The sequence below is a fragment of the Anas platyrhynchos genome, chromosome 19, assembly GCF_047663525.1.
Source record: "Anas platyrhynchos isolate ZD024472 breed Pekin duck chromosome 19, IASCAAS_PekinDuck_T2T, whole genome shotgun sequence".
Lineage (NCBI taxonomy): Eukaryota > Metazoa > Chordata > Aves > Anseriformes > Anatidae > Anas > Anas platyrhynchos.
Genome location: NC_092605.1, coordinates 2,858,156 through 2,877,414, shown reverse-complemented (window position 1 = coordinate 2,877,414; position 19,259 = coordinate 2,858,156). Strand labels below are relative to the sequence as shown.

Below are 19,259 nucleotides of genomic sequence, written 5' to 3'. Positions count from 1 at the left end.
GGGTCGTGGTGGGTTTTGGGGGGTCGTGGGGGTTAAAGGGTGGGGTTATGGGGGTTATAGGGGGTTTAGGGGGGTTGTAGAGGGTTTAAGAGGGGGTTGTGTTGGGCTTGGGGGGATTTAAGGGGGGTCGTGGGGAGTTAAATGGGGGGTTGTGGGGGGTTTAAGGGGTGGTATGAGAGGTGTGGGGGGAATAGGGGGGTCTCCCCCCAGTGTGCCTGGGGGAGGAAGGGAGCGGGACACCGGGGACATGGCACGGTGGCGGCTGCCTGCACGCAGCTGCGGGGCTGGGGCTCGAGCCATGGTGCTGCAGGGTTTCCCTGAATTTTCCTTCAGATCAGTAAAAAAAAAAATAATAAAAAAAATAGGAGCCGGGTGCTGGGGGAACGGGGGATGTGGCGATGCCGGCTCCTAGCCCTGGGGAGATTGCCCGAGGTGAAACGTTCCTTGGGTTCCCAACCCGGCTGTGGAGCTGGGGCTTTGGGTTCGGTTTTAACAATGGGAATTGCCAGCGGGGCCATACAGGTGCCTTCAGTGGGCAGCGGGAGCAAAACTCTGCAAACTTCGAACAAATCGGGCAAATAAGCCCTTGATTCTGCCAGATAACTTAGCCAAAGCAATGAACTTCGATTAATTCCTGCCAGCAATGCCGGTCCATCGCCCGCTGACCCCAGCGAGCCTCCGTCCCCTTCCCCACCTCGTAATTCTTAGGGTGCCAGTGGCTCTGGGCCACCAGGAGAGGTTCGTGCCTCGGGAGGAGAAATCAGCACGCAGATATCTTTGGCATGAAAAGAACCCCACCACGAGGGCGATTTATCGGTGTTTCCTGCCAGTCCTTTTCATCTCCCTCTCTGCTGCGTCTTCCCATTCCTTTCCCTGGTGCTCCCCAAGACGCAGCGAGGCTCCAGGGAGCAACGGGGGCTTTCCCCCATCATTCGCCCTCCATTCCTGGGCTGATCCTGCCCTTCGATGGGCTCTGAGCTCCACAGGAGCAGCGTGTGCAGCTCTGCAAAACAGCAGCAAAGAGCAAATGCCCCGGCCGTGGGCATAAATCAGGAGCTGAGCCACGAGGAGAAGGGAGCGCAGGGCCTCGGAGTTCATTTCTGCTGCTAACCCTGCCCCGCGTGTGTAATGTTTGCTCTGAAAAGCCCCAGCAGGGAGATGGGTGAAAAACATTCCCCCCGTCTCGGGACCTGGCAGAAATCCTAGTCAATCTGCAGAAGGATGTTGTTGTCAGCGCTGCTTCTTCTGCTAGGGGAACGGCTGTCAACTGTTCCAGCCCCAAAACCTTTTCCTGGAAGAAAGTCCCGGGTTCGGAGCAGCGGTACCGGGAATGGGGCCTCGCTGCCAAACGTGCTGGTAACGAGGAGGCAGGATCCCTGCACCCTCTGCCCTACATGGAAAGCTCACAAAGCACCTGCTGCCCTTTGCTGCGCTCAAATTAGAAATAAACCCTGGGTTTCATTACTTTGGGAACAAAACAAGGGTTTTTTTTTCCCCCTGGCAGGAATGTGGCCGGGCATCCGTCCTGGTGCAGGGCTGGGCTTTGAGATTCTGCTCTCCCGCTGCTCCGCTCGCCAGGCAGGAGCAAAAATGTGCAAGAATGCGAAAAATGTGAAAACGCCGGCGCTGGCCCCCAGATTTGGAAACCTCGGGTTAATGTGTAATAAGGAGGTGAGGGATCTGTGCGGTGCGGGGCAGGGAGCTCGGCCGCTCGGGGTTAGGAGGTGCCGGTGGCATCCCCGGGCAGGGCAGGGTGCTGCCCTCGCCTGCCCGGACCCGCCAGCCCCCGAGGTGCCGTCTCCTATTCCTCCTCCTCTGCTCGGCGCAGGCTGCGGAGGCTTTGGGGTTTTTCTCAACTGGTTCATCTGGTTCTGCTCTGTCCCCCCCCTGCTCTCCGCGAGCTGCATCGTCGGCCTCGCAGAACCACGATTTCACTGGGGGTTTTGTCCTTATTCCCGGTTACGCAGTGCCCGGTGTGATGCCTGTGCATCCCCGGAGCCCACGCCGTGCTGGGGGATCTCCGAGCGGGTTATCGGGGCGGGGGAAGAGGCCTCAATTCCTGGGGGTAATTACGCATGAGGAGCTAATCGGGCTGCAGCCGGAGCGCGGCGTTTCCTGCTGACAACTGCTTAGCACGAAGCGAGGCGCCGTGTTCCCACCGTAGGCAGCCAGGGAGAATCTTTTCAGAGGCATCTTGGGTGTTTTTTTTTTTTTTTCAGAAAAACCCTGCCCTTTGCGAGCTCTGGCTGAGCATCGGGTGATGTGGTGCTGTGGGGCGAGCTCTGGTGGGGATGGGTGGCCCCATAATAAGTTGGGGACGGGGTCAGGGACCCAGCGGCCCCATTCCCTGCTGCCCACCTGCAGGTGGTGCCGGTGTGGGTGCCCACAGCCATGGGCACGTCCCGGTCCTGCACACGGGCACACAGAGAGCGATGCAAATCGCTCCTTGCTGGAATTTGGACCCGCTGCTGATTGTCCCGGTGTGGGCAGGGAGAGCAGGGCGAGAGGCACGGGCACGTCCTGCTGCCTTCCCCCCTCACCCCTTCCAAATGGCTTCAAGGAGCGGAGATCGAGAGGTTCCGCCTGACGCTGCTGCAGCAATGGAGGCCCCGGCTGACTTCCCGTGTAAATTAGAGAGAAGAGAGCGTCCTTTGAGAGCGGCTCCGATTGTTTTCCTTAGCCCTGTCACGCCGGCGTTACCTCCCCAAAGCAAACAGCCAGCCCTGCCAAGCTCCGGGCTGCCTCTCGCTATCTGGATGCTCGGGGCGGCGGCGGGGTGGCGGGTGGTGCTGCGCCCTATCGCCCCGGCCAGAAGCAGCCCAGGAGCCCTCGTGTCAGCCTCCGAGCAGCTGGGTTCCTTTTTGCATATTTGCATTTAAAAAAAATAAAAACAAAACGTGACCTTGCCCGTGCCTTTTCCACGGGGAGCGCACGGGCTTGATTTCTCTCGAGGATGGGGTTTTGTGGGGTGGTGGGGAGGGGAATGGTTTGAGGCCAGCCCCGGCACAGGATGGGGTCGGGGCTGCTGGGGCTCGCTTCGGGGAGCTGCTGGACACCGGTGGAGGTGCCAGAGGGTTGAGTTACACAGCGTGGCTTCCTGACGAGGCTGCGGCCGGCCGGGCTCAGCACAGCTCAGCCGGGATGCTTACATGGAGCTCAGCCGAACTTCAGGCCTGTTCCTCGCCCCCCTGAACCTCTTGGAGACCCCCCTGGTCCTCCTGCCCCATCACCGTGTCCCCCAGCCCTTTGTGTGCTGAAGCAGAGCTCCAGGGTGGGTTTTCCCCTGCCCTGCTGTGCTGCGGAGCTGACAGCCCCCAGCTTTTAAGATGCGCATGGCAAACCCAGAAATAAATAGTTTTGCCAGCTACAAAACTCCTGACCTACAGGTGGGGCTCATCCTGTCCCCTCTCCTGCCTCCTGTCACGTCACCCTTTGGTTTGTGGCCATCCCCTTCCCTTCTCACCCTCCTGGCTTATCTCTGTGGCTCTTGTCCTGCTTGGCCGCATGTCCCTGGGGTGCGTTCCTGCTCCCGTGCAGGGCTCGGCATGGTTTTGGCAAACCTCAGCAGCTTCACCTCGCTTTGGCCGGAGCTCTGTGCTTTCAGGGCCACATCTCCACTGTCACTTTGGGGTGTTTGCTCTTGGTGCCTCTTTACCACCTGTGGCCAAGTCCAGGGGGCTCCTGCAGGTGCTGACGGCTCCGTGTGTCTTTGGCACAGGCAATCTCCTGGTGGTGGCCCCCGGATGATGCCAGGGACAGTGTGACAGTCATCGGGACAGCCACGGCGGTTCTTTGTCCACTTTGGGGAGCCGAGGACGTGTTCTGCTGCCAGCTCCACGAGTTAACGTTGCAGAGAAGGAGCCGCTCATCAGACACGAACGTCACCCCGACAGGAGCTGCTGCACGAACCGAGCGCGCTTCTGGAGGGAAAATTCACAATTTGGTTTTGCGCTTAATTAGATATTTACCGGGAAGCAAAGCAAGCTAAAAATAGGGCAGCAGTGACTTCAAAGAGACTGCCTGACTTCGAAGAACGACACCTCTGCCAGCGCTGGCTTTAGGAATATCAGCTGTGCCTGCAGGCGAGATGGAGCAGGCGTTTCGGCCGGCCCTGTAGGCGAGGCAGCGAAGCAGCAGCCTGGCAAAGGAGGAGCGCCTGGAGAGGGGACATCGGAATCAGGGCAAGGGACAGCAGCGAGCGGGGTCACATCACGCCGGGTGGCACCATGGGGACCCCGTCCCTGTTGGCCGTGCTGCTGCTGGCCGTGCTGCTCCGTGCTCCCCCCGCGGCGCAGGGGCGGCCCAGCTTTATGGTCATCCTGGCGGATGATCTGGGCTGGGGGGACCTCGGGGCCAACTGGGCCCAGACGAAGGAGACGCCGAATTTGGATGAGCTGGCTGCCCAAGGGACCAGGTAATGGCTGGGCCCCCTCCCTGGCCCGAAACGAGCATCCTTGGGTGCTCTGCCCTGCTGCAAAAGAGGGTTTCGCTCCCAGCAGGGGTTCGGTGATGTGGTTTTGGAGAGCCTGGCACCCTGCGCAGTAGATCCCTGCACAGGGGAGGCACAGGGCAGCACCACCCCGTGCAGATCTCGCCATCCCGGGCTCTGTTCCTTCTCCAGGTTCGTGGATTTCCACTCGGCCGCCTCCACCTGCTCCCCGTCCCGCGCCTCGCTGCTCACGGGGCGCCTCGGGGCACGCAATGGGGTGACCCACAACTTCGCCATCACCTCGCTGGGCGGCCTGCCCCTCAACGAGACCACGCTGGCAGAGGTGCTGCAGGCAGCAGGGTACAGCACGGGGGCGATAGGTAAGGCTGGAGGTGGCACTGGCCAGGGTGAAGGTGCCCGTGTCCGGGATGAAGGTGCCCAGGATGAAGGTGTCCCCCACGGAGGAGGCGCAGTGGGTAGCTGGCAGCAAAAAGAAAGCCTAAAGGATGAGCGGGACGGATTCTGCGCTTCCCCCTCTCCTCCCTGCAATCCCCAGATTTCGTATTCAAGCGTAAGACGCAGCCTGAAATTTGGGCCTTGCCCCAGTTTCCAGTCGAAGCCGCGCTTGCTTAACCCTACCCTGGAAATGCTGAATTTTTCGTAGGAAACGTGAGGGCGCCGAGCGGCTCTGCCCGCGCACGCCCCGCGGGGTGTGATGCTGGGTGTGATGCTGGGTGTGATGCTGGGCGTGATGCTGGGTGTGATGCTGGGTGGGACACAGCGTCCCCTGGCAGCACTGGGACGGGACTTTTGGTGCTGCTGGGCCCCTTCCTGCCCCTACAGCACGCTCCACCCCGTGTGCAAGTGCACCCCCAGCACCAAGCCCTTTGCTCCCCCCTGATCGCACGTGTTGGGGCTGCACCGGCACAGGAGCCCTTCCTTTCCCTTCTCCCGCTCCGTTTTTGCTGTTCCCCCTCTCCTATCATCGTGCTCGGTGTGAGCAAGCCTCGGGACGTGGAGGACCCGAGGATGAAGCTGGATCTTTGGCCTATGCTAGGAAGTTGTCTCCTCCGAACGTGGAGGCCCCAAAGAGCCTTTTAAGGCTGGAGACGGTCGGTCTGCACAGACACGAGATACCTTCGGCATTTTTTCTGGCTTTCTGCAAAAAAGGCATGCTGGAAATGGGGCCAGCACAAACAAGTGGCCTTTCTTGCTGCTAGATTAAAACCTCCTGCGCTGCGCCTTGCGGGCAGTCGCTTGTGACGGCAGCGCCCGGAGCCGAGTTAACCTCTGAGATGATTTTTTTTTAATTTTATTTTGCAGGCAAATGGCACCTGGGGCACCACGGCCGCCACCACCCCATGTCCCGCGGTAAGGACACAGCGGAGCCGAGTGCCCCGCATTCGCCAGGCTCCCGCTGACCCCCTCTTTGCCCCGCAGGCTTCGACTATTATTTTGGGATCCCCTACAGCAACGACATGGGCTGCACGGACACCCCTGGCTACAACGTGCCACCCTGCCCGCCCTGCCCGCGGCACGGCGCCGCCACCCCCAGGTACGGCTCCGGGCACGGCACCACGAGGTGGGATTTGGGATTTGCAGCCCCAACCCCTCACCCTGCTCCTTGCTGCCCTGCTTGTGCTCCCTGGAAATGCCCCGGGGAGGCGAAATGTGGGGTGAGGGGCAGTGAGCACCCTGTGCTGCTGGTCCCCTCTGCGGTGCGAGCGGCACGGGGCGCCTTCTTCCCACAGCCCCGGTGACAAGGAGTGCTACAGGGACGTGGCCCTTCCTCTCTTCGAGAACCTCACCATCATCCAGCAGCCCGTCAACCTCAGCAGCCTGACGGAGCGCTACGCGGAGGCAGCGGCGCGCTTTGTCCAGCGGGCAAGGTGAGGGTGCCACACACTCTCCCTGTCCCCATCCCCGTTCCTGTCCCTGTTCCCGTCCCTGTGCCAGCCTCTGGGTCTCTGCAAGTGCTTTGTGCTCGTTCTGGGGCCCCTGGGGATCACTGGGCTTCGTGGGTGACCTCCTGCAGTGGTGCGGGGCTGTGCGGAGTCCAGGCTTGCAGATCCCCAAGGTGCAGAGCAGCTGCTGGGAGACGACAGCCCCCGAGCCCTACTGACGGGTTTGGTAATGCTGATCCCTTATTAGCTGAGGATTAGGAGCTGTGACTTTGCAAAACGCCTTCCTGCAGCGCCCTACGAGGCCGGCTCGGGGATGGTGCCCGCTGCCCGGCCCCGACCTGGGGGCTGCGTGTGCAGGGGTGCAAAAAAAAGGCTCTGGGCTATAATGGGGGCAAAGGGATGGGAGAAACGGGGGGAGGACTGCCAGGAAAGGGCTGTGTCAGCGCCCTGGATAAATCTGGTGCTGTTTTGGGGTTATCTGAGTTTATGGAGAACAGGATTAAACAGGTGCCTGCCTTTCCTCTCCCTCTCTTTGATGGCTTGCTTCAGTTTTCCTCTGCCTGACTCACTCGTTATGGGGCAATGAAAAGAACACAGAATTTGTCATCTCGGTGTTTTTTTAACCAGCCGCGTCAAGGTTGAGCAATTCAGTGAGATTTGGCTCTGCCCGGGACACTTCGAGCACAGCAAACACGGGAGCAAAAGCCAAGGACGTCGGTCTTAAGTTATTGATTAAATGTTTGCTCCGTTTTCGGGAGGGAGAGGGGCTGAAAGAGGAATGCGAGAGGCAAACGGGGTTCCCAGCTGAGTGCCAGGGTAAGGGCAGTGCTCTCCGGAGCCCTGCAGATTGTTTTCCACGGGTCTGCGCGCCAGCCTGCTCACGCCACCCCCTCGAAGAGGCCGGGAGGAGCTCCCCGTGTTTGCGCAGCTCTCTGGGGCTCCAGGCGCGAGCCGGGCGGTGCCGTGCCCCAGGTGGTGGCAGGACCAAGGGGCCCTGCCCCAGTATGGGCCTCGTGCAGGTATTTCTGCTGATAAGAAGTCACGGGGACGCAGGGGATGTTCCCGCACCGAGTGGTGGCCCCAACAAAGGTGACGTGAACGAGGCAAAGGAAGGAAAACAAGGTCAGGGGGACCCCAAAAGCTGCCCCCGGCCGCGGGCACGGGTTGGGGCGCGCAGCCACGCAGGCACGTCCCCGGGATCCGGCCCCTCCCCGCCGCCCGCCATCCCACCCTTCCCCTCCGAGGTCCCTGAGGAAGAGCGGCCTCGTCGGAGGAGATAAATATAGCCGTAAACAAGCAAACAGGACGTGTCCTCTGATGATTTAAAAGCAAACAGGCAGCGGGGCAGCGCGCGGCGAGCGGGACGTTGCCGCGAACGTGCCTCGCTCCCTGTCCAGGGCTGGGCTGCGGCATCGGGGTCGTCCTTGTGCTGCTCGTCCTCCTCTGAAATAACTTCCCGGAGCAGCAGGGGATGAGCACAGCGTGCCAGGGGGGAGCAAAATGCCAAAACGGGCCCCGGGAGAGAGGGGAGGAAGAAGGATGCGAGGGGCGCGTCGATGCAGGGCGTTCTGCTCCCGGCTGGGAGCTGTGGGATGCGGGGGACCGGAGGAAGGGGCGAGCCCGTCCCGAACGTGAGCGCCTCGGGGAAGGGCAGCCCTGGCACCCATGGGGGAAGGAAGCAGTGGCAGGGAGGTTTCAGCAGGAGCGGGGAAGAAGTGACTCACGGGGGGAAGCTGCACGTTCGTCCTGGAGCTTCCTCCCAGCAGCGGTGCCGGGGCAGGTGCGGGCACACGAAGGTGGCCCCCGGGGACGTGCCCTGCCCGGTGGGGGACGAACCACAGCCCCCCCACCTGCCTGTCCAAAATCAGGAGCAATCCTGCTTTCCTTCCAACACTTCTTTGAGATTTTGGGACCAAGCATCCCGCGGGGCAGGCGGGTTTGCAGCCATCTGGTTTGGGAAGGGTCACAGCTCTCTGTCCCCAGCAGTGCCACCACCACAGTGACCTCCTGCCCTTCCCCATTCTCCCCTTCCCCTCTCCCCAACCTGAATTTGCTCCCCTGTTCCCTGCAGTGACAGCGGGCGCCCCTTCTTCCTCTACGTGGCTCTGGCCCACATGCACGTGCCGCTGGAGGTGAGCGTGCCGCCGGGCAGCGACGTCTACGGAGCCGCCCTGCGCGAGATGGATGCCTTGGTGGGGCGGCTGCGGCGCCTCGCCGGCCCCAACACGCTGCTGTGGTTCACAGGTAACGCAGCAGGACCTCCCGTGCCAGTGGGGTGACAGCTCTGTGACAACCCTGGCTGTTCAGGGGGATGGTCCCGGTGTTTTTCCCCAGCCCTCGGTGCTCCGTGCCCGGGGGATGGAGGAACCGGGGCTGCCACCGCTGGGGATGCGGCTCCCAGCCCAGCTCAGCTGGTGCTCACCCCACCACCCACCTCGGCCACAGCCCTGCCTAATTAAAGCTCAAATCCTTGCTCGTTAAGAAGCCCAAATCCGCTCAGGCTGGGCAGCCTCCCTAATGAGGACGCCCTGCTCCTGGCACAGGATCTGCTCGTTAATGCCTGGAGCCGGCAGCAGCCGCCTCGTGCCCCACTCCAGCCGCTCACCTGGGGCATGGGCAGCCCCCAGGAACGAGCCCTGCCCCTAAATAAACCTTTAGGGACAAAACCAACTCTGCTGGCTGGGTCCTGTGCTGCTCTTGGTGTTGTAGGGCAGCCCCAAGGGGATGGGAAGGGGCTGTGGAGACCTCGCTCATGCCCCAGAGCAGAGGTGTCCCCACTCACGGGGACGTTGCTTTCTCTTGCAGGTGACAACGGCCCTTGGGCGCAGAAGTGCGAGCTGGCGGGACGGCTGGGGCCCTTGGTGGGGGCCTGGCAGAGGACACGAGGTGACCTTGTAGTGGGGGGGGGGACTCCCTGAACCCAGGGGTGCACGGGGGCTGCTGCCAGGAGCCCTCCTCTGCCCCTTGGCACGCAGTGGGGAGCGCTGCTCTGCCCCTGCCTTTGGGGCAGCCGTGGCTTGGGTTGCCTTGAAGGCACCTCCAAATGTTCCTTGTCATTAAAATAGACACAGCAAAGTCTATTTTCCCCTAAAATTACCTCTGGGTGGGATCGGAGCCCCCCAGGTCCCTGTTACCCCTTTGCAAGCCCAGGGGGAGCAGCTGCTGCTTTCAGCCCCTTGGTGCAGCAGCTCCTGGGGTGCCAGGCTCCTGGAGAGAGCTGGGGGCACTGGGGAGGACTGGGGAGCACTGGGGGACACTGGGGGGGCCCATGGGCAATGGGGAAGGTGAGCTCCTGCCCTGCATCTACTCAGGTCCCAATGCCCTCACAGCCCCTGCCCGGGGCCCTTGAGCCCAGCCCAGCGGGACTTTTTATTTTCTTTCTCTCCAACTTTTTTTTTTATTATTATTATTATATTTTTTTTTCCCCTCCTTTTTCCGGCCAAGCCATCTGGTCGGTGGGTTTCTTTCGGCCGGAGCGGCCAGAAGCATGCATGAGTCAGGCGCTTCCCACTTCTGCTTGTGTTACGCGCCGTAAGCACGGCTCGGGGTCAGCACAAGGGGGGGGGACACGAGGGGGAAGGGGACACGGGGACAGCGCCGCTCTCCTCCTCCTCCTCCTCCTGGCACCCACCCGGCAGAGGAAGCCGAGGCTGATCCCACGCGAGCCCGGCTGTGGGGCTGCCCCATGGAGCTCCCCCCCCCGCTCCTTTTCCCCTTCCCAGTGCCGTGGGGGTGCTGGGGCAGGAATCCCGAATCCTAAACCTTCGTTTTCTGGGTAAACAAACCCCGCCGCCGACCTGGGTTGCTCTTGAGCAACCGAGGGTCACAAGCTCCTGGCGCACATGGTCGGGAACAAACCTCCAGCAGCACGGCCCCTTTCCAGCAGCTCGCTGCCCACACGCAGCCCTGCGAAAACAACCCCAAAAAGCTCCTCCCGGGCTGCCGGCTCTCCAGGAGCTGCCTCTAAAACCCCAGGGACTTCCAAGCCCCCCCCGCTGTTGTGGGATCAGGGAACTGCCAAGTTCCCCCCAGCACCGTGCCCGCGGGGGGCTCGGGGGTACCGGCCAGGGGCATCTCCCCCTCCCCAGCTCCCCAGGGACAGGGAGGAAGGGGAGGTGCTGCTGCGCGGGATTATATAGGTTTCGCATGGCTTGGCGTTTCCTTTTAGGGTCCAACCCAAATTCCAGGAATGTTTTCCACCGATTTCGGTGGTCACTGCAGTCGGCCCGCGCCCATGGAGAGCAGCAGCCCCGCGTGCTGGGCCCCCCGCTCCGAGGCAAGGGCTGCAAGGGGGGAGCTTCCCCTCCTCTCCCCAGGAGCCCCCGGCCCTCTTGGGAAGCCCAGCTTCCATCCCCTGGCCCCAAACACCCCGAAAAGGGGAATCAGAGGGACAGGCGTGTTTTGGGGGGTCGGCTGGGGGTGTTTTGAGATGGGTCTGGAAGGCTCCAGCCCCGTTGTGCCCCCGCCGGGGAGCAGGGACGCAGCGCTTCTTGTCCCTGCGTGGAAAGCTCAGCTCTTTCCTGGAAAGCTGCGGCCTCCCCGGGCTTGCATCATCCCGAGAGAAATCCCTGCCTGGGTTTGGGGCGTTGCAGCCCCGATGCAACCAGGAGTGGCACCGTCAGCTCGTGCACAGGCAGCTCGGGCTTCCCTCGGCTGCTCCATCCATGGATGGACGGGCGGACAGACGGACAGACAGCCCCGCTCCTCCTGCCCTCGGGGTGCTGGGCTGTGCAGAAACCCCTCAAAAAGCCAACGCGGTGCTGCGAGGAATGTTTAATACCCGAGCAGAGGCACCAGCAGGCTGATGTTATAACTGGGATCGTCCCTGATGGCATCAGAGAGCGCTGTGCCGCAGCTGCATGCGATGTGCTGGGTGCGGCTGCGGTCGGGGTGCACGGGGCACCCCCAAAACGGCCCCTGAGCAGCCAGCAGGGCTGGGGCTGGTGGTGCAGGAGGAGCAGGACCAGGAGCAGCAGGAGCAGCAGGAGGATCCCCTCGCTCTTGGCTCTGCCGGAGGAAATGGCTCCGGGTGCGCGCCGTTGCCATGTGCACGCTGAAAGCCGGGCAGACAAAGGGCTTGGGAAGTTGGTGCCGTGAATGGGGCCAGGAGTTTCCCTCTGCCCCAGTCCCAGTCCCTTCCCCCCTGGCTGCTTGGGGCCTTTTGTCCCCGCGTTTTGTTGCTCAGCCCCCGTTTCCACCCTCAGCCCCCATCTGGGTGCTCAGCACCTGGGTGCAGACTTCCCCACATTCCCCCTTCCCAAACCCGGTGCAGAGCGGGGCCTCTGGGCTGTGGCAGGGAACGAGCTGAAGGGTTAAGGTGAGTCAGGCGGCAGGAGGGAGCTGCCTGTTATCAGCAGGAATGTATTTGTAATGAAGCCGGGGCAGCTGCTGGAGCTTTATCTGCCCGAGGGCGCTGTGCACTTGGTGCCGCTGGCAGCCCCGCACCCTCTGCACCAGGAGGGAGCCTCTGGGCGAAATTCCTGCATCTCCTGCCCGCTCCGTGCCACTGAGGGGGCTCAGCTCCTGGTGGATTTTAGCATTCAGCTGCCTCTCTCATCACTCGCTGGAGCAGGGGAGAAACAAAAGGCAGTGCCAAACCGAGCCCCCTTTCCCCTCTCTCCTTGTTTCTTGAAAAAAAAACCCTACAAAATTCTTCTCCCTCCCCTGACCCAGCTCCAAAACCCAGCAAAACCTTCCCCCGTTAGGGTCACCTAACGGCCCGGCCGGTCCCTTTCCATGGGCACCTCTGGGCTCGGGGTTTTCCCCCTGCTGCAAAGCTCCTGCACAGCCGGGTGCTGAGCGCGGCCGCTTTCTCCTGCAGGTGGGAGCCCGGCCAAGCAGACAACGTGGGAAGGAGGCCACCGCGTCCCAGCGCTGGTTTATTGGCCTGGCCGTGTCCCTGCTGCACGGAGCAGCCACGCCGTGCTGAGGTAGGGGCTGGCTCTGGGTTTGGGGTGGCCTCTGCCTGCACCCCACTGCCCGTGTGGGCACGGCGTGCACCTGCCATCCCCGCAAGGCCACGCTGGAGGTGACACCTCCAACCCCAAGGGGATGGCTGGGGTGGCAACAGCAGCATCAGTGCCCTGCTTGGGCATCACCTGCGCTGTGGTGCCGCGCTTGTGTCCCGTCCCAAACAACTCCAAGGCTCGGAAGCCCTTTTTGTGGGGCCGCTGGCTCCGCGCTAGCAGCTGCCGGGCTCGGTGCGCCTCTTCCCCGCGGTGGCCGAGCGCCTCCCGGTAATTAAAAGCTGCCGATGTTCCCTGAACCCAGCGAGGAGCAGGCTTCGGCTTTGTGGGCTGTGAATGGCTTTCTGTGGGGGAGGGCTGTGGGGACGGCTGGCCGGGGGGGCGGCTTCTGAGCAGAGCAGGATGCGGCCGGGCTCTGAGGTTGCCCTGGCTGCTGCTGCTGGGCTGGGAGCCGAGGGGAAGGGCCCGGGGCTGCGGCACCCAGGGACGGTGGCACTGTGGAGATGGCATCGGGGGCCCCTCCAGCAGCAAACAGAGCTCTGGGAGCTGGATTTTGGCAAGGGCAATGTTCAAACCACGCGCTGGAGCACTGATGTGTTGCCGAGGGAGCAAGGTGCGTGGTACCAGGCACCCCTGGGGTTTCATTTGCAAACCCTTTCCCTGTTCCCTGTCCCCTCTCCAGCCCCCTCTCCCCATGCACCCTGCACTGCAGCAGCCGTGGGGTCCCGGTTATCTCCCTTGCCCTTATCTCCTGCCTTTCCAGCCCAGCAGGTTGGGCAGCTGTAAAGTCACAACGCTGCCAGCAGCACGGCCCTGCTGCGTGCCAGGCGCTCACAGAGGGGCCGTGCAGCTCTCCAGAGTTTCCTCATTTTCCTTTTTCTCACTATTTCGAAGGCAAAGCTGTGATCCCTGGGCTGCTGTGACCCAGGGGCCGCCCTGCCAAGCGCCCTGGCTGCGGGGCTGGGTGGTTTCCAGCCGCGTGCGCTCCCCGTGCCGGGCGGCCGCCGGTCACCTCGGCGCTGACGTCCCTGCAGCTGGGCTCGGTCCCACCTCGGGGCTCCTCCGGTAAACACAGCCCTAAACACAGCCCGGCCTTGCCAAAGCTGCTGGCCCAGCTGCACGCCTTTGCTTATTCAGAAATGCCTACGGGAGGTTGGAGCCTGCCTGCCTCAGACGCGGAAATTCAAAGTCAACAAACCCCGAGGAGGTTTCGTAAAGTTCAGGCGTGTGACACGGAGCAACAAAAGGCAGGAGGCTGCCAGCCGGGCGCTGCTGGCACGGCCCCAGCCCAGGAGTGCCTGGCAGCAGCAGCCTGGGGCCGTGCGGTCCCTGGTGCTTGGGGGTCCTGGGGGACACCCAAGCCCCTGGTGCTGGCTGTGGAGTTGTCCTGAGGGCACCAACGGGATGGGTTTCCCACCCGAAATGCTTCTGAGCCAGGCAGGTTGGTTCATCGGTGTCCTCACGTCCTCCCCATCACACCCAAGCCGTGAAGACCCGGTTCCTGAAGGTCTCCAAAAGAGTTGGAGGCTTTCTCAGCCCTCTTTGGGCCCGCAGGCTGGCACGTTGAAGGGAGAGGAGCTGACGTCCCCGAGCAGCCGCGGGGCGAGGTGGTGGCGGTGCCGTGTCACCGGGCACGGGGCGGCTGCTTGCTGCCCAAATAACGCGGTGGGAAGCTTCACCTCCCCGACGGGGAGAGCTGAGAGCTGCAGAAAGCATTAAGGGCGTGCAGTGGGGCTGGGAAACCTCTGCTGGGAAGGGCACAGGGGCAGGCATTACCTGCCTGCTCCGCGTCCTTCTGCCCCAGGTCATGAAAACGCTGGCAACGTTTTGCAGCCTGCCCCAGGAGGAAAATCCCCCAGCCACGTCTGCGCCCTGCCTCTGCCTGCGGACAGGGGTCCCTGGGGTCCCTGCCCATGCCCTCCTCCAGCTCCTTCCCCCCATGGGTTTGTGGCCAGGCCATGCACGGCCTCACCTCGTTTACCCCCCCTTCGTTACCTCCCCTGTGTGGGGTGAGCGTGGCCGGGGGTGCTGCGCCCTGCCCCGCACCTGCACGGACCTGCAGCCGCTCGGCGCGCCCTGCATGGAGCTGCCTCGTCGGCTCTTCTTAATTATGTTTAATTGCCCGAGCTTCCTGCCTTGCCCAAGCTGGGTGCTGAAGAAATAGGTCAGTGGGGTGGCCAAGGAGGAAAGCGCAGAGCCCCGGGGCCAGCAGGGCTGGGGCTGCTGCAGGTGGGGGACCCGGATCTCAGCCTGGGGCTTTCAGGGATGATTTTTAGGTGGTTGTCCCCATCCTGTGCACCCTTCAGAACTGAGCCCTTGCTAAGGGCCTCTGAGCAGCTGAAAACACGTGGCTTCATCTCCGTTTGTTGCTTGGAGCCTTGGACGTGTCTCACACCGCCCCAGCTTTCCCCTTTCTGCTTTGCTGTGATGGTTCCCGGGGTGCCCAGCTGCTGTTTTGGGGTACCTGCGCCCAGAATGGGTACAGAGGCACCGTGTTGGGGCCGGATCCTGCGGGATGTGCCCCGGGCAGTGCCGTGGGGCAGCCCCACGGGGAGCTCAGCGGCTCCTGCAGGGATGCGCCCAGCTCCCAGCGGGGAGCCAGAGGTTTTCGGCGCCTCCTGGCCGCTCAGGCCGTCTCCATGAGAGCCGCGTAGCCGGGGCTGCCTTTCAGCTCTCCTCAGCATTGTTTGTTCTTATTTGTCCTCTCGGTCTCTTAGCAGCTAAATTAAAACTCATTGAATGGGAGAAACAGGGGCCCTAAAGTCCCGGGCTGTTTTCTCTCTCTGCTCACGCAACCGGGCAGCAGCAGCGAGGGGCCCCGATCCCGCAGCGCGGCCGCTGCTGCACCCCGAGGTGCCAGAACCAGGGGGTGCTGAGATCCTGGAGCTTTTGGCAGGGTGCGGGGTGTGAGTGTCCCCCCATCCGAGCCACCTGCCAGGAGCAGGCAGCGCCGCGATGTCACTTGTTGGAGAAGGAGGGACGTGACACTTGTGCCACGCAGCGGGCACGGCTCCGCTCGACCCCTGGCCCTTCCCGAGCCTCCAGGGAAGGGAGCGTGGGGAATCGCTGCCTCTGGGGTCTGGCCCCAGGCCACAGCTTGCAGGCAGAAGGCACCAACGTGAGGCTCTCGCCCTCTGTGTCCCCGAGGAGCCCGCTGGAGGTGGCAGGACCCTGGGTCACCCGCGCCCTGCGCACGGGGAGCAGCCGGGACCCAGCCCCGAGGGCTCTTCTGTGGCTGAGGCCCCTGAGAAGAGAGGATCCTGGTGGAATTGCTGACAGGCGTTTTGGTAGAAGCGCACAAAATAGCAGCGCTCTCATTTTCCATTCTGGCTCCTATGGCTCGTGCTGCGCGATGCAAAAGCGAGACCACATTTTCCTGGGGCTGCGGGAGCCGCTGGGGTTGGCGCCGAAAGTCCCTGCGCTTGCACTTTCTGCCGGGGGGTGACCCGGTGCCTTCCCCGCGTGCCCAGCCACGCTGTGCAGGGGGGACAGCGGGGTGGGGGCTGCCCAGTGCCCACCGTGCCCCAGGACCTGCGGGTGCAGCAGTGGCAGCACTCGGGGAACCCCCTGTGCCGTGCCCGAGGTGCTCGCAGTGTCGCTGGATGGTTGGGAAGCAGCCAGGGACCCCCCTGGGCAGGGGGCTGCAGGGTGCAGGGGGGGCTGGGGGGCTCCTTGGGGCGCTCGGCTCCGTGCTCGGCTGAAACCTGCCTCTTTCCCCAGCACCCTGGACATCTTCCCCACGCTGGTGGCCCTGGCTGGAGCGACGCTTCCCCCAAACCGGCGTTTTGACGGCTTGGATGTGTCCCCGGTTCTCTTTGGGCAGTCGGATGAGGGGCACGAGGTAAGGCAGGGCCCCTTTCTGCCGACAGCCTCCTCCCGAGCTGCCTCGGAGCCGGAGGGGAGGTGGGCAGAGAGGGGATGGGATCGGAAGGGCTCGGGGCCGGAGCACACAGCCCCGTGGGAGCACCGGCCCCGCTGGCTGCGTGCCCGCACCTCCGGCGGCCCCGCCGAGCGCAGCGTGGTTCTGCTCCTTCCTGGTCACAGGAGATGCACAGGCGTGGGAAACAAAAGATCCCCAGGGCTCAGACCTAGCTGTATCTGCTTTATTTATCTTGACAGATAGAGACATAATTAAGCGCTTCTTCTCCGAGCTCCTTGGCTCGGAAACGTGCCCGTTATTGATGTTCGAGTGGGGCAGCCAGCCCCGTGTCCTGCAGCTCCCCACCCCTGCAACAATAGGAGCTGTTGACAGCTCCTTTAAGCATGAAAAACGCAGCTAGGAGAACAAGGAGCATGGCGGTGCGTTTTTCTCAGAGTTTCACAAGATCTTTGCTGAACCAAAAAAACAAAAAAAAGCAGCTCTAAAAGCAGTCCCACAGATCCAGCCCGATTTCGCTTTTCAAGTCCGCCCTCCTGCGAGCACCGCAAGCCAGCTCCCAGCAGGGATCCTGGATCTGCTTCCCGTGTCCATCAGGGTTTTGGTATTTAGTTCGTATTTACGGAACCCTCCACTGAACCGTGAGATAAACTGGGGAAGAGGATGGGACACGGCCAGCGTGCGCTCCAGCTGCTCTTTGGGATGATTAACCCTCTTCTTGCGTGCTCATGGTGCTGGAAAGGGGGACTGGTGCTCGGCAGCTTTGGCACCAGAACGTGGTGCGGGGCTGGGGAGAGCTTAGGTTCCATCCTACATGCTTTGGGATGAGGAATCAACTCCCAAAACTGGGGCTGAGTCCCCGGCTGCTGCCTTTTTGGGGGAACTTTCGCTGCCATGGGGTGCGAGCAGCAGCGAATGAACCCTTGTGGTTGTGACCTGCTCACTGGGCGCCGTGTCCCTTGAGGTCACCGTTGGGTTGTCCCCACCCGTCCCCAATTCCCTGGGGACCACCAGCCCCATGCTGTGTGTGACGAGGTGGCTCTCAGCACGCCGAGCATCGCCCCGCGCTCCGGCCGCCGCGCTCGGCCCCGCTCCCTCCCCGCTCGGCAGCGGGCGCGCGGCGCCTTTCATCAGCGAGCGGCTGATGGCAAAACCACCTCGGCTGTGGCCGGGTTTTCCTTGACACAAATCCTGCCGGAGAGGTTCCTTTTCTCGCCCCGCCGCCTGACGGCCGCACGCCGCTGACAGCTGCTTTTCTCCTTGGGGCTGGCGCGAGGCTGCGGCCCCGTAACCTTGCTGACGTCCCGGCCCCGGCACAACCTGTGACGGTGCTGGGCCGGGGCCAAGGTCCTGTTTTGAGCAAAGGCTATTTACAGTAAAAATAAACACATCCTACGAAACGCATCAAGGGTACGAGCGGCTGACAAATACGCTCTTTCCATGAGCTTAATGTCAGAGGGGTGTGCGCCTCCTCCCCACGCACTCACCGGCTTACGAAAACAGCCCGGAGCTGGGAGTTCAGATGGAGGGTTCGCTGAGGAGAAGGGTGGGTTGTTGGTTTTTTTTTTTTTCTTTTCATTTTTTTTTTGTTCTTTAATAACAAAGTCACGGGTTGCGGACCTGGGAACGCTTCTTGAAAGGGCTCAATCGAAACAAGCTCCTCATTTCTGCGGTGAATGGGAACGGATTTTCTTAGCGTGGGGGTTTTTGAGGCGCGTTTAGGAACGAGCCCCGTGTTGTTTCCGTGCCTCTGGAGCCGGGCAGCAGCATCCGTGCTGCTCAGGTTAAAGGGTGCAGGCACAGCCGAGCTCTGAGGCTGGAAGCAGACAAATGGGTTGAATTCCTGCTATTTTGGCTTCGTGGGCCCTTAAATAATTACTGAGTGCTGCTTTGCAGCTGCTTGGTTCCGGCTGCGGGTGCCAGCATAACCTGCAGCACGCATTTCCTCCTCGCAGCACGCTCACGCTGTGACCTCTCCCAGCTCACACCCGAGCCTCCCACATGCAAGTTTTCATTTTTTTTCCGTAAAATACGTTTTTTAAACCAAATTCCAGATGGTGATTATTTACTTTTTTTAATCCTGCAACTGAAGGCAATGGAGGAAGCCGGGAGCACCTGGAGGTCCCCCCAGATCCTGGTGTTTTGGGGGAGCGATGGGCGGCAGCCACGAGGCTCCCAGGGCGAGCAGAGCCCGCGGTGGTGCCCGGGGCAGGACTCCCGTGCCGGACACCTGCTAAGTCATTACAGCACTGATCAGCTGCGAACACTGTTACTAAACTTGGCACCGCAGCTGCCTACAACTCCGGCAGATGTTTCTAGTTTTTAGCACAGTGGAAATTTCTTGAATCACTTTTAAACGCAATTCCCAGGGAGGAAACCTCTGGTGACTCATCACTCAGCGGAGCCATTGGCTCTGCAGCGATATTATCTGACGGAGACCGCCGAACCGTCCAGCTCACTTGTCTTCTCCCTCCCCGGTGCCAAGGCAGGCGTCCTGCACGGATCAAGTGTCCTAAATACCGAGCTGCAGAGACTCGACCCGCCCTTCCCAATTCCCTTCTCCTCACCCCGGCTCCCTGCTGCTGTCAGGGCAGGGAGCGCTCCCCCCTCGGCGTGGGTCAGCCGGAGACGCAGCGGGCACGGTGCTCCGGCACCTCACCTCCGAGCACAGCCCCTGCCCTGCTGGAGCTGAGCTCAGCCCAAGCTCGTGGCTTGGCCACTGGCCATCAGTTCTGATTCCTGAGATGTTTCTGCCACCGGGGAGGTGACCTTGGAGGAACACGAGGTGCTGGCACTCAGTTCCCTTCTGCTGGGCTGCTGCTGGGCTGAGCAGTGTCCCTAAATGTGTGCAGGGGTGGGGCACGGACCCGTGCTGGGAGGGAGCAGGTATCAAACAGAGCAGGTTTGCTCTGCAGTGGGCTTCTTCTGTTCTTCCTTCAGGTTCTGCTTCACCCCAACAGCGGGGCAGCTGGGAAGGACGGAGCGATCGAGGCGCTGCGGCTGGCTCAGTACAAGGCGTTCTACACCACAGGTAGGCTGGCTCTGGTACAGATCATACTGCCAGGAAAAAAGCTTCTGAGGTT

At 62.2% G+C, this 19,259-nt stretch overlaps 1 protein-coding gene across 3 annotated transcripts in view; it reads left to right on the top strand.

Annotated features, from left to right (window-relative positions):
- Positions 1 to 19,259, top strand: part of ARSG (arylsulfatase G) — a 45,131-nt gene that overhangs the window by 20,117 nt on the left and 5,755 nt on the right. For 2 of the 3 annotated variants that reach the window (XM_038165202.2, XM_038165200.2), the window contains exons 4-13: positions 3,719 to 4,414; positions 4,622 to 4,809; positions 5,753 to 5,800; positions 5,870 to 5,984; positions 6,181 to 6,318; positions 8,405 to 8,577; positions 9,139 to 9,219; positions 12,155 to 12,263; positions 16,020 to 16,140; positions 19,117 to 19,207. In XM_038165202.2, the coding sequence (XP_038021130.2) occupies positions 4,227 to 4,414; positions 4,622 to 4,809; positions 5,753 to 5,800; positions 5,870 to 5,984; positions 6,181 to 6,318; positions 8,405 to 8,577; positions 9,139 to 9,219; positions 12,155 to 12,263; positions 16,020 to 16,140; positions 19,117 to 19,207 (1,252 nt within the window). In that variant the 5' untranslated portion in view covers positions 3,719 to 4,226. Of the gene's footprint in view, positions 1 to 216; positions 1,357 to 1,504; positions 1,672 to 3,718; positions 4,415 to 4,621; positions 4,810 to 5,752; positions 5,801 to 5,869; positions 5,985 to 6,180; positions 6,319 to 8,404; positions 8,578 to 9,138; positions 9,220 to 12,154; positions 12,264 to 16,019; positions 16,141 to 19,116; positions 19,208 to 19,259 lie in introns of those variants that run through there. The other variant, XM_038165201.2, reaches the window with a different exon arrangement.